The 15,780-nt window shown below is 40.2% G+C and overlaps 1 protein-coding gene across 3 annotated transcripts in view; it reads left to right on the top strand.

Moving 5' to 3' along the window:
* Positions 1-1,779: 1,779 nt before the first annotated feature.
* The window catches only part of ZNF782 (zinc finger protein 782), an 89,390-nt gene continuing 75,389 nt past the window's right edge, over positions 1,780-15,780 (top strand). Inside the window, exons 1-2 of one of the 3 annotated variants that reach the window (XM_086315565.1) lie at positions 1,780-1,914; positions 4,128-4,178. In XM_086315565.1, coding sequence (XP_086171691.1) covers positions 4,164-4,178 — 15 coding nt within the window. In that variant the 5' untranslated portion in view covers positions 1,780-1,914; positions 4,128-4,163. Of the gene's footprint in view, positions 2,294-4,127; positions 4,179-15,780 lie in introns of all 3 variants that reach the window. The other 2 variants (XM_086315566.1, XM_086315567.1) reach the window with 2 other exon arrangements.

Raw genomic sequence — 15,780 nt, 5'->3', positions numbered from 1 at the left:
GCAGATGTTAACAAGCACAATATATGCAATTTAGTTAAAAGATGTCCTTATAATATTATTCTCATATGTACCTAATTTGGTTAAAAACAAACCAGGATGTTTACTTAAGGTGGCAGCAGAGTCATCTCTGAGAAATACGTGTTTTTTGTTTTTGCCGCACTGTTGTGGGAGCTTAGTTGCCTGACCAGGGAACCAAACCAAGGAAGCTCAGAGTCTTAACCATGGAACTGCCAGTGCTTTTCTTGATAATCATTTTCTTATTTTGGATTGTGTGCATTTTCATACATTAATCATTTTTTAAATTCCTCTTTTCCCTTTCCTGAGATAAATTCTGTTTGTCTCAAATACTTTCTTTTATAGTATCGCTGTGCTCAATGTTCAAATGTCTTATTTGCCTTATTCCCAAAATGTGTCTTGACTTCTTTTGGCAACCTTGAGTTTTAATGGGAGCATTGATGGAAAAAGAATGCCTATTCTTTTCTTTGTATTAAAAAAATGTGAAAAACATAGTGATGGAATAAATGTTAGGTATTAAAGCAGGACTCCAAGCAACAGTTAGAACCAGACATGGGACAACAGACTGGTTCCAAATTGGGAAAGGAGTACGTATGTCAAGGTTGTACACTGTCGCCCTGCTTATTAAACTTATAGGCAGAGCACATCATGTGAAATGCTGGGCTGGATGAATTACAAGCTGGAATCAAGATTGCTGGAAGAAAATATCAATAAACTCAAATACATAGATGACATCACCTTTATTGGCAGAAAGTGAAGAGGAACTAAAGAGCCTCTTGATGTAGGTGAAAAAGGAGAGTGAAAAAGCTGGGTTAAAAGTCAACACTCAAAAAATGAAGATCTTGGCATCAGATCCCATCACTTCATGACACATGGATGGGGAAACAATGGAAACAGCAAGAGACTTTATTTTCTTGGGCCCTAAAATCACTGCAGATGGTGACTGTAGCCATGATATTAAAAGATACTTGCTCCTTGGAAGAAAAGCTATGAACAACCTAGACAGCATATTAAAAAGCAGAGACATTACTTTACTGACAAAAGTCGGTATACTTAAAGCTATGGTTTTGCCAGTAGTCATGTATGGATGTGAGTTGGATTATAAAAAAGCTGAGCACCAAAGAATTGATGATTTTGAACTGAGGTGTTGAAGAAGACTCTTGAGAGTCCCTTGGACTGCAAGGAGATAAAACCAGTCAATCATAAAGGAAATCAGTCCTGAATATTCATTGGAAGGACTTATGCTGAAGCTGAAGCTCCAATACTTGGGCCACCTGATGCAGAGAACTGACTCATTTGAAAAGACCCTGGTGCTGGGAAAGATTGAAGGCAGGAGGAGAAAGGGAGGACAGAGGATGAGATGGTTGGATGGTATCACTGATTCAAGGGACTTGAGTTTGAGCAAGCTCCTGGAGTTGGTGATGGACAGGGAAGCCTGGCGTGCTGCAGTCCATGGGGTCGCAAAGAGTCAGGACACAACTGAGAGACTGAACTGAACACATATTCAAGTTTCCCAAACTGTCTCTTTTATGAAAAAACTGCTATTTCAATCGGGAGCCAATAGAAGACCACCCGTCGCATTTGGCAGTTAAGTTAAAATTTAACCTGTTCTCTTCAGGATCTTTGAGATTCTGGGCAGGTTACTTTTTAAGACACTGCTCTACTGCTTTCTAAAATGCATAAAAGCCTCCAGAGAGACCACAACTGTGGACGCGGAGGTCTATGGGAAATGTAGTCTTGAATCCGTCTGTTTCACCGCGCGGCACTCTGGGAAGAGCATTCTGGGCTTCTTCAGCGCGTGTGCAGCCGTAGCCCCGCCTCCTCACTCGTCTCTGAACTCTAGGGGAGCGGTGTCGTTACGTGGGGTTCTGCTCGGAAAGTGAAGGGTGCGCACCTGGGGTGAGAGTGCGAGGGGGCGGGGGGTCAGCTGGGAGGGGGTGCCTTTGTGCCTAGGGATGAGAGCGGAAAATCTTTGACACGCACTCCCACCAACGCTGGTGTACATGCTCGAGCGGGCCCTCAGCCTGGGGAAGGCCAGTAAGGAGTGACCCGGGCCCTCGGGCTCCGAGGGTGCAGGTCGGGTTGGTCCGGTTAAGAGCAGGTGTTCAGTCTAGGCCTGGTTGTGTGGGACCTTGGATTTGGCCTCGCCTGCAGCCTAACAGGGGGAAAAGCCCATGTCGGCGACAGGAGAGAGAGTGAATTTATACCGCTGATGATGGCCATGGGTCTGCAATGAGAACCCTAGCTACGGAGCCAGAAGAGCCTGGGTAAATGCCAGGTCTGTCACCTGGAAGCAGGGTTACAGAAGGAACCTGGATAAGAGTCCAGTTTCTCATGAAAATGATACTAATGATGACTGTTTCATGGCGTTGTTTTGAAACTTAGACCTAAGTCATCCCTTGCAAAGTATTTACACAAGTGCCAGATAATGAGCACTGCATAAGTTCCAGTGCTATTATAGTTGGAAGACACTTTATTCTTTTTCACTGGACGGCTTTATGTAACCTCACAACCACTTTAACAAAAGGGGAGGCTCAGGGTGGTGGAACGATGTGCTCAGGTCATAAGTTAGTGGTGAGGGAATTCAGATTGGAGAGTAGGTGTGCTTTACTTACAACCTCAGGCTTATCTAAATATCACACCAGCCTAAAACCGTCATTGTAGCCTTCACAGCCCTTAATATAGTGGCCTGCCCCCAGTTTCCAGAAATACAAGGAACGTGAATGTAGATGGAATCCTACCATGTGTCAGATGTGTTCTGGGAATTCTACTGTCTCTTCCTGTCACTTGGGGCAGACAGCGGTCCCTGGCCTCTTCTGCATTGTCAGGAAGTCTCTCTTTTACGTGTAGTATTATAATAAATTCCAAGAATTAGGCGTTTGCTCCTAAAATGAATTTGTTTCTTAGATCCACATCCCACTTACCTTGAAATAAAGCCATCCTTGTGAGGTTGGAAGCAGGGAGTCTCTATAAAAGGGAGTCTTACCTGGAAGAGAGCATGCATAAGACTTTAGACCTCGCTCCAGAATCTCCTAGCAGAGACAGACTGGGCCTAGAAAGGAGTAGATGCTAAATTTGCAAGATCAGAAGCTGTTCTTAATCCCCCTGCTCAGAATGAGCCAGTCTTGGTGATGATGCCACCTCCAGAAGCCACCAAACTCTTGACCTTGGGGAGTTTGGGCCATTGCTGAGAAGAGCAAAGTGAGCTGAGGTGGTCCAGGGGCAGGCTACTCAGGAAGAGACATTTTGTTGGATAGCTTGTAAGGGCAAGGGCTAGGGGTAAGAAATAACCAGCAGAGGGAGGAAATGCTGTCTCTCCTCCCCTTGAATGGCCCCACTTATTACAGATGCTGTGCTGCTGTCAGATGTGTCCATCACATGTGACACTTGTGACATCCTGACCTCACAGGATCCCAGGATGATAATATGTGAAGGGCTTTCCAAGGTCGTCTATTTTAACTCTCTTGAAAACTTTAAAGACATTGAACCTGAAAGGTTCAGTAATTTGTCCAGGGAAACTCAGTTTGTGACAGAATTAGGAGAACAGTGCACTCGATGCTGTCATAGGTTAGTCACCAAAAGCATCTTATCAAAAAGGCCTTTTAACAAATACATCACAGCTAAAACAATTTAAAATTATTGCCTTATAGCATCCTATCTAGGCTTTCTGTGGATTGTTTATACCAGGGGGTAAATAATAGTATTAATAGTAAGAAAAATAGATAAATGATTCATACTGAGTATTTTTCTGCTAAGTTAGTTTTAATGAAAGAATAGTGTCTTATTCTTTGGTGTATTTGATTAAACTAAATCTCTTGTTTTTATTTATTTGTGTTAGAAGGACACATGTATTATTTTTAAACAGTTGAGAAAAGTTTACATTCACTTGGTAAAAAACCACAGATGTAATCCTCATGGTCATCTCAGAGTCACACAAAGAGAGGTGGTGCCACCTGTACATGATCCCTCTCATGCCTTTTCAAGGCCCAGAGGAAGATGAGGAAAATAAGGAAGATGATCCCCAACTGGGGTGCTGAGATTTGGGGAGGTGAATCTGGGAGCTATACAACAGGTTAAATCTCATGACATCCATCTTCTTTCTGTCCTCTCAGCTGAACCACAATTCTCTACTCTCCCAAAAGCAGAAAATGAACATAATTCAGGTGAGCTCTTTATTCTTTCTCCATTCTGCATTGTATTGGATTTATAAGTCTAAGAAGCATACATATATTAATGGAAAAGGAAAACTAGAAATAAATCAAGTCAATCTTGAGGGATAATATATACACTGTCTTACTATTCACTGTGATGTTTGCTGTCAGCCTTTGATAGGTAACCTTTGTCAGGGTAAGTAGGTTACTTCCAGGAACCAGTTTGCTAAGATTTTACATTAGTCATGAATGCATATTAAATTATGTTGATTAAAGAACCTGCCTGAAATGCAGGAGACCCAGGTTTGATCCCTGGGTTGAGAAGATCCCCTGGAGAAGGGAATGGCTACCCACTCCAGTATTGTTCCCTGGAGAATTCCATGGACAGAGTATCCTGGCAGGTTACAGTCCATGGGATTGCAAAGAGTTGGATACGACTGAATAACTAACACACACACACACACACACACACATTTTGTTATCTATTGGAGAAAAACTATAGCTTATTTCCTTTATAAATACTGTAAACAATATAATAGATTTTCTAGTGTACTAAACGGAGAAGGCAATGGCAACCCACTCCAGTACTCTTGCCTGGAGCATCCCATGGTTGGAGGAACCTGGTAGGCTGCAGTCCATGGGGTTGCTAAGAGTCGGACACGACTGAGCGACTTCACTTTCATGCATTGGAGAAGGAAATGGCAACCCACTCGTGTTTTTGCCTGGAGAATCCCAGGGACGAGGGAGCCTGGTGGGCTGCTGTCTATGGGGTCGCACAGAGTCGGACACGACTGAAGCGACTTAGCAGCAGTAACAACAGCGTACTAAAATCCGTGTAGACCTTAATTGCTAATAAGTTTGGTAAGTTGCTTCTTACATGTTTTCCTAGGACTTTTTGCTAGTACTGTATTTCGGATGTTTATTTTTGTATTCACAAGTTGAACTACATATACTTTCTTGTTTCTGTGTCCAATTACGGTATCATGGCATGGTCATAATCTCATGAAAGGAAATGGGACATTTTCCTGCTCCTTTAATAATATTGTAGATGAGAAAATTGTGTTTATGTGTAGGTTTTGTAAAGCTCACCTATGACTTAGGACCTTATGAAGACTTTTTGCATGAAGATTTTCAGTATTTATTGGTCATAAGTCTATGGTGGATTTGTATTTTTTTCTTTCATCATTACATTTTCATAGAAAATTGTTCATTTTTATTTAAATGTATTTATATAAGCTTGTTTATAGTATTCTCTTAGGATTTCTAAGTATTTGTTTCTTTTATCAGCAGTATCCTTTTTGATCAGCTTTAAAATTTTATTCAGTATAATTGTTGCCAATCAGGAAAGGACAAAGTATGTTCTATTAGGCCCAATCTAAAGCTAAGAATTTCTGTGTCTGAGGGTCTTAGTATTCTGTGCTAGCAGTGGAATCTAAATATTGTGAGTAGAAGAACATACACTTGCCTTGTTTGTGATTTTTACCTTTGGGTACGTTCCTGTCAGCACCCTTTGTTGACAAGAGTATGCTTTCTCCATTGAATTGCATTAGCATTTCTGAGGGAAATCAACTAGCATCCTACGTATGGATCTGTTTCTGGATTCTGTTTACTTCTTTTTTTATTTTCTAAATATTTTTATTGAAGTATAGTTGATTTACAGATTTCTGCTGCATGACAAATTGACTAAGTTGAATATATATATATGTGTGTGTGTGTATATATATATATATATATTTAGTACATTCTTTTTTATATTCTGTTCCATTATAGTTTATCACAGGATATAGAATATAGTTCCCTGTGCTACACAGTAAGACCTTGTTGTTTATCCATCATATATATAATAGTTTGCATCTGTTAATCCCAAACTCCCAGTCCTTCCCTCCCCTGTCTCTGCTCCCACTTGGGAACCACAAGTCTACTTTTTATATCTTTGTGGACTCTGTTCATTTCTGATGATCTTAAATCCTTTTGCTAATACCACATTTTCTTGATGAGTGTCTCTTTACAGTAACTGTTGAAATAAATAACATGTGTCTTCCTACTTTTTTAAAGAGTGTTTTGGAGATTCAAAGTTCTTTGCTTCTCTATAGAAAGTTTTGAAAATCAGCTTGTTGATCTCAGGAAAACCTGCTGAGATTTTGATTTTGACTGCACTAACTCTATAGAATCTGTAATATACCTCAATTTGAGGAGAATTGGCATCTTCTTCAAAATGAGTCTTCCAATTCATGAGCACATTATCTCTCTCACTGGGGGATTCAGAGGGTTTTCATTTTTTTTTAAGGTTTTTTTTTTTTTTTTTTTTTTGATGTGGACCACTTTTTTCAAGTCTTTATTAAATTCCTTACAGTATTGCTCCTGTTTTGTGTTTTGGGTTTTTAGCCATGAGGCATGTGGGGTCTTTGCTCCCTGACCAAAGATGGAACCCACACCCCCTGCGTTGAAAGGTGAAATCTTAACCACTGAGTCTCCAGGAAAGTCCCAAGGTTTTCATTTTTATTCTTTTGAGTCAAAATCATAGTTCTGACTTACAGTTTTTACAGTTTAAAAGAAAAGTCTGTGTTTTGAAGATAAGCTCTAGTGGTGTAGTAGTGAAAGCAGGAACAATATAGGAAGCTATTTCTGTAATCCTAGCAGGGATGATGATCGTGAGAGAGTTACTTACAAGAAGTAGTGGGATTCTGGAGGTACCTTAGGTAAGAGCCAGCAGTCTAAGAGTGTGTGTTTCTTCTCTACAACCTTACAAATAGAGTATGTCATCAAACTTTTTGCATTTCTACAAATGTGATTAAAAAATGATAACTAAAATTTAGTTTTACAAGCTTTCTTCTCATAAGTGAGGTAGAACATCTTTTTTGTTTGTAATTCATCTATATTTCTTTTTTATTGAACTGTTTATTTCTTAAACATTTTCCTGTTGATGTGCTAATTTTTAATTACTATATCCAGCATAGCTTTATAGCCATTTTTTGGCAATATAAATTGTACAATTTTCCTAGTTTTTTGTATTTTTTCTCTGCTCATGCTTTTTATTTTTATTTTTTAACTGTGGTGAATTGTTTGGGCATTTGAAAAATATTTATTGAAATATAGTTGATTTACAATGTTGTGTTAATTTCAGGCATATAGCAAAATGATTCAGTTATACAAATATACACACATATATTTGTACACAAACACACACACATGTGTATATATATACAGTGTATATATTCTTTTTGAGATTCTTTCCCATTAAAGGTTAATACAAAATAATGAGTATAGTTTCCTATGCTATACAGTCAGTCCTTGTTGGTTATCTATTTTATATATAGTGATGTCCATATGTTAATCCCAAACTCCTATTTTATCCCTCTATCCTTTTTCTGTTTGGTAACCATAAGTCGTTTTCTATGTCTTTGAGTTTATTTCTCTTTTGCAAATAAGTTCATTGGTATCTTTTTAGATTCTACATATAAATGATATCCTGTATTTGTTCCATTCTCTTTATGCCTTACTTCACTTAATATGATAATCTCTGGATTCATCCATGTTTTGCAAATGGCATAATTTCTTTTTTGTGGCTGAACAGTATTCCATTGTATGTATGTATGTATGTCTGCTTTTGTGTATATGTATATCTTCTTTATCTATTTTACTGTGGAAGAACATTTAAGTTGTTTCGTGTCTTGGCTATTATAAATCCATTCAGTTCGGTTTAGTCACTCAGTCATATCTGACTCTTTGCGACCCCATGAACCACAGTATGCCAGGCCTCCCTGTCCATCACCAACTCCTGGAGTTTACTCAAACTCATGTCCATTGAGTTGGTGATGCCATCCAACCATCTCATCCTCTGTCGTCCCCTTCTCCTCCTGCCCTCAATCTTTCCCAGCATCAGGGTCTTTTCAAATGAGTCAGCTCTTCACATCAAGTGGCCAAAGTATTGGAGTTTCAGCTTCAACATCAGTCCTTCCAATGAACAGCCAGGACTGATCTCCTTTAGGATGGACTGGTTGGATCTCCTTGCAATCCAAGGGACTCTCAAGGGTCTTCTCCAACACCACAATTAAAAAGCATCAATTCTTCAGTGCTCTGCTTTTTTTATAGTTCAACTCTCACATCCATACATGACTACTGGAAAAACCATAGTCTTAACTAGACAGACCTTTGTTGACAAAGTAATGTCTCTGCTTTTTCATATGCTGTCTAGGTTGGTCATAACTTCCCTTCCAAGGAGTAAGTGTCTTTTAATTTCGTAGCTGCAATCACCATCTGCAGTGATTTTGAAGCCCCAAAAAATAAAGTCTGACACTGTTTCCACTGTTTCCCCATCTATTTGCCATGAAGTGACGGGACCAGATGCCATGATCTTAGTTTTCTGAATGTTGACTTTTAAGCCAACTTTTTCACTCTCCTCTTTCACTTTCATCAAGGGGCTCTTTAGTTCTTTTTCACTTTCTGCCATAAGGGTGGTGTTATCTGCATATCTGAGGTTATTGATGTTTCTCCCAGCAATATTGGTTCCAGTTTGTGCTTCTTCCAGTCCAGTGTTTCTCATGATGTACTCTGCATATAAGTTAAATAAGCAGGGTGATAATATACAGCCTTGACGTACTCCTTTTCCTATTTGGAACCAGTCTGTTGTTCCATGTCCAGTTCTAACTGTTGCTTCCTGACCTGCATATAGGTTTCTCAAGAGGCAGGTCAGGTGGTCTGGTATTCCCATCTCTTTCAGAATTTTCCACAGTTTATTGTGATCCACACAGTCAAAGGCTTTGGCATAGTCCATAAAGCAGAAATAGATGTTTTCTGGAACTCTCTTGCTTTCTCGATGATCTAAAATGTTGGCAATTTGATCTCTGGTTCCTCTGACTTTTCTAAAACCAGCTTGAACATCTGGAAGTTCATGGTTCACGTACTCCTGAAGCCTGGCTTGGAGAATTTTGAGAATCACTTTACTAGTGTGTGAGATGAGTGCAATTGTGCAGTAGTTTGAGCATTCTTTGGCATTGCCTTTCTTTGGGATTGGAATAAAAACTGACCTTTTCCAGTCCTGTGGCCACTGCTGAGTTTTCCAAATTTGCTGGCATATTGAGTGCATCACTTTCACAACATCATCTTTTAGGATATGAAAGAGCTCAACTGGAATTCCATCACCTCCACTAGCTTTGTTTGTAGTGATGTGTCCTAAGGCCACTTGACTTCACATTCCAGGATGTCTGGCTCTAGGTGAGTGATCACGCCATCGTGGTTATCTGGGTCGTGAAGATCTTTTTTGTACAGTTCTTCTGTGTATTCTTGCCACCTCTTCTTAATATCTTCTCCTTCTGTTAGGTCCTTACCATTTCTGTGCTTTATCGAGCCCATGTTTGCATGAAATGTTCCCTTGGTATCTCTAATTTTCTTGAAGAGATCTCTAGTCTTTCCCATTCTGTTGTTTTCCTCTATTTCTTTGCACTGATCGCTGAAGAAGGCTTTCTTACCTCTCCTTGCTATTCTTTGGAACTCTGCATTCAAATGGGTGTATCTTTCCTTTTCTCCTTTGCTTTTTACTTCTCTTCTTTTCACAGGTATTTGTAAGGCCTCCTCAAACAGCCATTTTGCTTTTTTGCATTTCTTTTTCCTGGGGGTGGTCTTGATCCCTGTCTCCTGTACAAAGTCACGAACCTCTGTCCATAGTTCATCAGGCAGTCTGTCTATCAGATCTAGCCCCTTAAATCTATTTCTCACTTCCACTGTATAATCATAAGGGATTTGATTTAGGTCATACCTGAATGGTCTAGTGGTTTTCCCTAGTTTCTTCAATTTAAGTCTGAATTTGGCAATAAGGAGTTCATGATCTGAGCCATAGTCAGCTCCCGGTCTTGTTTTTGCTGACTGTATAGACCTTCTCCATCTTTGGCTGCAAAGAATATAATCAATCTGATTTCGGTGTTGGCCATCTGGTGATGTCCATATGTAGAGTCTTCTCTTGTGTTGTTGGAAGAGGGTGTGTGTTATGACTAGTGCGTTCTCTTGGCAAAACTCTGTTACTCGAAACTCTTTGCCCTGCTTCATTCTGTACTCCAAGGCCAAATTCACCTTTTACTCCAGGTGGTTCTTGACGTCCTATTTTTGCATTCCAGTCCCTTATAATGAAAAGGACATCTTTTTTGGGTGTTAGTTCTAAAATGTCTTGTAGGTCTTCAAAGAACTGTTCAACTTCAGCCTCTTCAGTGTTATTGGTCGGGGCATAGACTTGGATTACCGTGATATTGAATAGTTATTATAAATAGTGCTGTGGTGAATATTGGGGTGCAGGTATTTTCAAAGTATGGTTTTCTCCAGATAGATACTTAGGAGTGGGATCACTGAATCATATGGTAACTCAATTCTTAGTTATTTTAAGGACCTTCCATAATGTTCTCCATAGTGACTGCACCAATTTACATTCCCACCAGCTATGTAGGAGGGTTTTCTTTTCTCCACACACTCTCCAGCATTTGTTACTGGTAAATGTTTTGATGATGGCCATTCTGACTGGTGTGAGGTGATACCTCATTGTACTTTTGATTTGCATTTCTCTAATAATTAGTGGTACTGAGCATCTTTTCATATGCCTGTTAGCCATCTGTGTGTCTTCTTTGGAGAAAGGTCCATTTAAGTCTTCTGCCCAGTTTTTGATTGGGTTACTTGAGTTCTTTTGTTATTTAGTTGTATGTGCTGTTTGTATATTTTAGAGAGTAATCCCTTGTTGGTAGCATCACTTGCAGATATTTCTCCCCATCTGCAGGTTGTCTTCCATTTTTTTATGGTTTCCTTTTCTGTGCAGAAGCTGTTCCATTCAATTTAGGTCCCATTTGTTTATTTTTGTTTTTATTTAAATTACTGCAGGAGATAGTTCCAGAAAAATGTTGCTGCGACTTATGTCAAAGAGTGTTCTGCCTGTATTTTGTTCTAGGATTTTTATATTATCCAGCGCTCCATTTAGGACTTTAATCCATTTATTTTTCTATATAGTTAGTTCATTATTTTACATGTAGCTGTTCAGTTTTCCCAGTACCACTGGTTGAAGAAGAGACTCTGTTTTCTCCATTGTGTAATCTTGCCTCCTTTGTTGTAGATTAATTGACCATAAGTGTTTGGGTTTATTTCTGGGTTTTCTATCCTGTTTCATTAATCTGTATGTCTGTTTTTGTGCCAATACCATATTGGGTTTTTTCCTATTTATTTTTTAACATATTTTTAAATTGGAGGATAACTGCTTTAATAATCCCATCATAGATCACAGCCTTATCATGGAGAAGGGGCTTGCATACCTCACTGAAGCTATGGGTGGCCATGCAGGGCCGCCCAAGATGGACAGGTCATATTAACGAGTTCTGACAAAATGTGTTCCACTGGGAAAGGAAATGGCAATGCCTACCAGTATTCTTGCCTGGAGAACCCATGGAAAGTATGAAAAGGCAAAAAGATACAACACCAAAAATGAGCCTCCCAGGTCAGAAGGTGTCCAGTATGCTACTGGGGAAGAGCAAGAGATGACTCTACACATGGACATCATCAGATGGTCAGTACCGATTTCAGATTGATTATGTCCTTTGCAGCAAAAGATGGAGAAGCTCTATACAGTCAGTTAAAATAAGACCTGGAGCTGACTGTGGCTCAGATCATCAGCTCCTTATTGCAAAGTTCAGGCTCAAATCGAAGGAATTAGAGAAAACCACTAGGCCATTCAGGTATGACCTAAATCAAATTCCTTATGATTATACAATGGAGGTGATGAATAGATTCAGGGGATTAGATTTGGTAGACAGAATACCTGAAGAACTGTGGACAGAGGTTCATAAAATTGTACAGTGTTACAGTGACCAAAACTATCCCAAAGAAAAAAATATAAGAAGGCAAAGTGGTATTTGAGGAGGCTTTACAAATAGCTGAGGAAAGAGAAGCAAAAGGCAAGGGAAAAAGGGAAAGATATACCCAGCTGAATTTACAGTTCCAGAGAATAGCAAGGAGAGATAAGGACATCTTCTTAAATGAACAATGCAAAGAAATAGAGAAAAACAATAAAATGGGGAAGACTAGAGGTCTCTAAAGAAAATTGGAGCCATCAAGGGAACATTTCATGCAAAAATGGGCATAATAAAGGACAGGTATAGTAAGGACCTAACAGAAGTAGAAGAGATTAAGAAGGAAGAATATTCAGAACCATATAATAAAGGTCTTTTTCAGTTATGATTTTCTCAGGATATGTGCCCAGTAGTGGGATTGCTAGATATATGGATGGAGAAGGCAATGGCAACCCATTCCAGTACTCTTGCCTGGAAAATCCCATGGACAGAGGAGCCTGGTGGGCTGCAGTCCATGGGGTCGCTAAGAGTCGGACACAACTGAGCGACTTCACTTTACTTTTCACTTTCATGCATTGGAGAAGGAAATGGCAACCCACTCCAGTGTTCTTGCCTGGAGAATCCCAGGGATGGGGGAGCCTGGTGGGCTGCCGTCTATGGGGTCACACAGAGTCGGACACCACTGAAGTGACTTAGCAGCAGCCGATATATGGTAATTTTATTCCTAGTTTTTTTAGGGAATCTCCATACTGTTCTCCATCGTGGCTGTAGCAGTTTGCATTCCCACCAGCAGTGCAAGAGGGTTACTTTTTCTCCACACCCTCTCCTGCATTTATTGTTTGGGGATTTTTCGATGATGGCCATTCTGACTGGTGTGAAGTGATACTCATTTTAGTTTTGATTTTCATTTCTCTGGTAATGAGCTGTCTTGAGCATCTTATCATGGTGTCATTGGCCATCTGTATGTCTTCTTTGGAGAAATGTCTGTTTAGGTCTTCTGCCCATCCCAGTGTTCAATGCAGCACTATTTACAATAGCTAGGACGCTGAAGCAGCCTAAATGTCCACTGACAAATGAATGCAGAAAGAAGTTGTGATACATATATACAATGGGATACTACTCAGCCATAAAAAGGAACACATTTAAGTCAGTTCTTGTGAGGTGGATGGACCTGGAGCTTGTTATACAGAGTGAAATAAGTGAGAAAGTAAAAAATATACCTTAACACATATATATGAAATCTAGAAAACTGCTACTGATGAACCTATTTGTGAGGCAGGAATTGAAATGTAGACTTAGAGAACAGATTTAGGACACAGTGAGGGAAGGGGAGGAAGGGACAAATCAAGAGAATAGCGTTGAAACATACATCACCATATGTAAAATAGAAAGCTAATGGGAAGTTGCTGTATAACATTGGGAGCTCAATGCAGTAGTCTGTGATAACCTAGAGAGGTTGGATGGGGTGGGGGCGTGGAGGGGAGGTTCAAGAGGGCGAGGACATATGTATACATACAGCTGCTTTCATGTTGTTGTATGGCAGAAGCCAACACTATATTGTAAAGCGGTTATTCTCCAAGCTAGGCTTCAGCAATACGTGAACTGAGAAAATACAGATGTACAGGCTGGATTTAGCATCACATCTTGCTTAAGCCTAGCTTGAAGGATTTTGAACATGACCTTGTTACCATGTGAAATGAGTGCAGCTATATGTTATTTTGAACATTCTTTGGCACTGCTCTTTGGGATTGGAATGACAACACCTTTTCCAGTCCTATGGCCACTGCTGAGATTTCCAAATTTTCTGATATACTAGGTGCAGTACTTTAACAGCATCATTTTTTAGGATTTGAAATAGTTCAGCTGGAATTCTGTCACCTCCACTAGCTTTGTTTGTAGTAATGCTTCCAAAGGCCCACTTGACTTCATAGTCCAGGATGTCCTGCTCTAGGTTAATGACCACACCATTGTGGTTATCCAAGCCATTAAGAACTCCAGGCTGGGTGAATCCCAAGCGGCAATCAACATTGCCAGAAATATCAACAACCTCAGATATGCAGACAATACCACTCTAATGGTAGAACCTGAAGAGGAACTAAAGAGACTCATGATAAGGGTGAAAGTGGAGGGTGAAAAAGCTGGCTTGAAACTCAACATTCAAAAAACTAAGATCATAGCCTCCAGTCCCATCACTTCATGGCAAATGGAAGGGGAAACAGTGGAAGCAGTGACAGATTTTCTTTTCTTGGGCTCCAAAAATCACTGCAGATGCTGACTGCAGCCATGAAATTAAAAGACGCTTGCTCCTTGAAAAGAAACCTATGACAAACCTAGACAGCATATTAAAAAGCAGAGACATCAGTTTGCCAGAAAAGGTCTGTATACTCAAAGCTATGGTTTTTCCAGTAGTCATGTATAAATGTGAGAGTTGGGCTGTATAGAAGGCTGAGCACTGAAGAATTGATTTAGGCTTGTGGTGCTGGAGAAGACTCTTGAGAGTCTCTTGGAGTGCAAGGAGATCAAATTAGTCAGTCCTAAAGGAAATCAACTCTGAATATTCATTGGAAGTACTGTTGCTGAAGCTCCAATAATTTGGCCACCTGATGTGAAGAGCCAACTCGTTGGAAAAATCTTCTCCAGCACTAAAGTTTGAAAGCATCAGTTCTTTGGTGCTCAGTGCTAGAAACGACTGAAGGGAAGAGGAGAAGGAGGCATCAGAGGATGAGATGGTTGGAGATGAGACAGCATCCCCGACTCAATGGACATGAATTTGAACAAACTCTGGAAGATAGTGGAGGACAGAGGAGTCTGACATTCTACAGTCCATGAGGTCGCAAAGAGTTGGACACAACTTAGCAACTGAACAACTCAACAGCAACTTGGTTTACAGTGTAGTGTTGATTTCTGCTGTACAACAACATGAATCAGCCATAATTTTATATATATATATCCTCTGCCTCTTGAGCCTCCCTCCTCACTCCCATCTCACATCTCTAGTTTGTCACAGAGTGCCAGGCTGGGCTCCCTGTGTTAAATAGAAGCTTCACACTAGCTATATATTTTACACATGATAGTGTACAGATGGCGATTCTACTTCCTCACTTCGACCTTCTCTCTCCTTCCCCCATTGTGTCCATGAGTCCGTTCTTTACTTCTGTGTAGTAGAACTGTACTATTTTTCTAGAAACCATATAGATGCATTATTTGTTTTTATGTTTCAGATGTATTTCATTCTGTATAACAGGCTCTAGGTTCATTCACCTCACTGCTGCCGCTGCTGCTAAGTTGCTTCAGTCGTGTCTGACTCTGTGCGACCCCATAGACAGCAGCCCACCAGGCTCCCCCATCCCTGGGATTCTCCAGGCAAGAACACTGGAGTGGGTTGCCATTTCCTTCTCCAATGCATGAATATGAAGAGTGAAAGTGAAGTCGCTCAGTCGTGTCCGACTCTTAGCGACCCCATGGACTATAGCCTACAAGGCTCCTCCATCCCTGGAGTGGGGTACCATTGCCTTCTCCACATTCACCTCATTACAACTGTATAAAATTTGTTCCTCTTTAGGCTGACTAATATTCCATTGTGTATATATCACATCATCTTTCTTGATTCATCTGGTGATGGATATCTAGGTTGCTTCCATGTACTGTTGGTGGTGTTGTTCAGTCACTAAGTTGTGTCTGGCTGTTTGTGAGCCCATGAACTGCAGCATGCCAGCCTCCCCTGTGCTTTACTATCTCCTGGAGTTTGGCTCAAACTCTTGTCTATTGAGTCAGTGATGTCATCCAACATTCTCATC

This window comes from Bos grunniens, chromosome 8, assembly GCF_055505025.1.
Source record: "Bos grunniens cultivar Pamir isolate PY7600 chromosome 8, Bosgru_T2T1.0, whole genome shotgun sequence".
NCBI lineage: Eukaryota > Metazoa > Chordata > Mammalia > Artiodactyla > Bovidae > Bos > Bos grunniens.
Note: the sequence above shows the minus strand (reverse complement) of the source record. Positions and strands in the feature narration are given on the sequence as shown.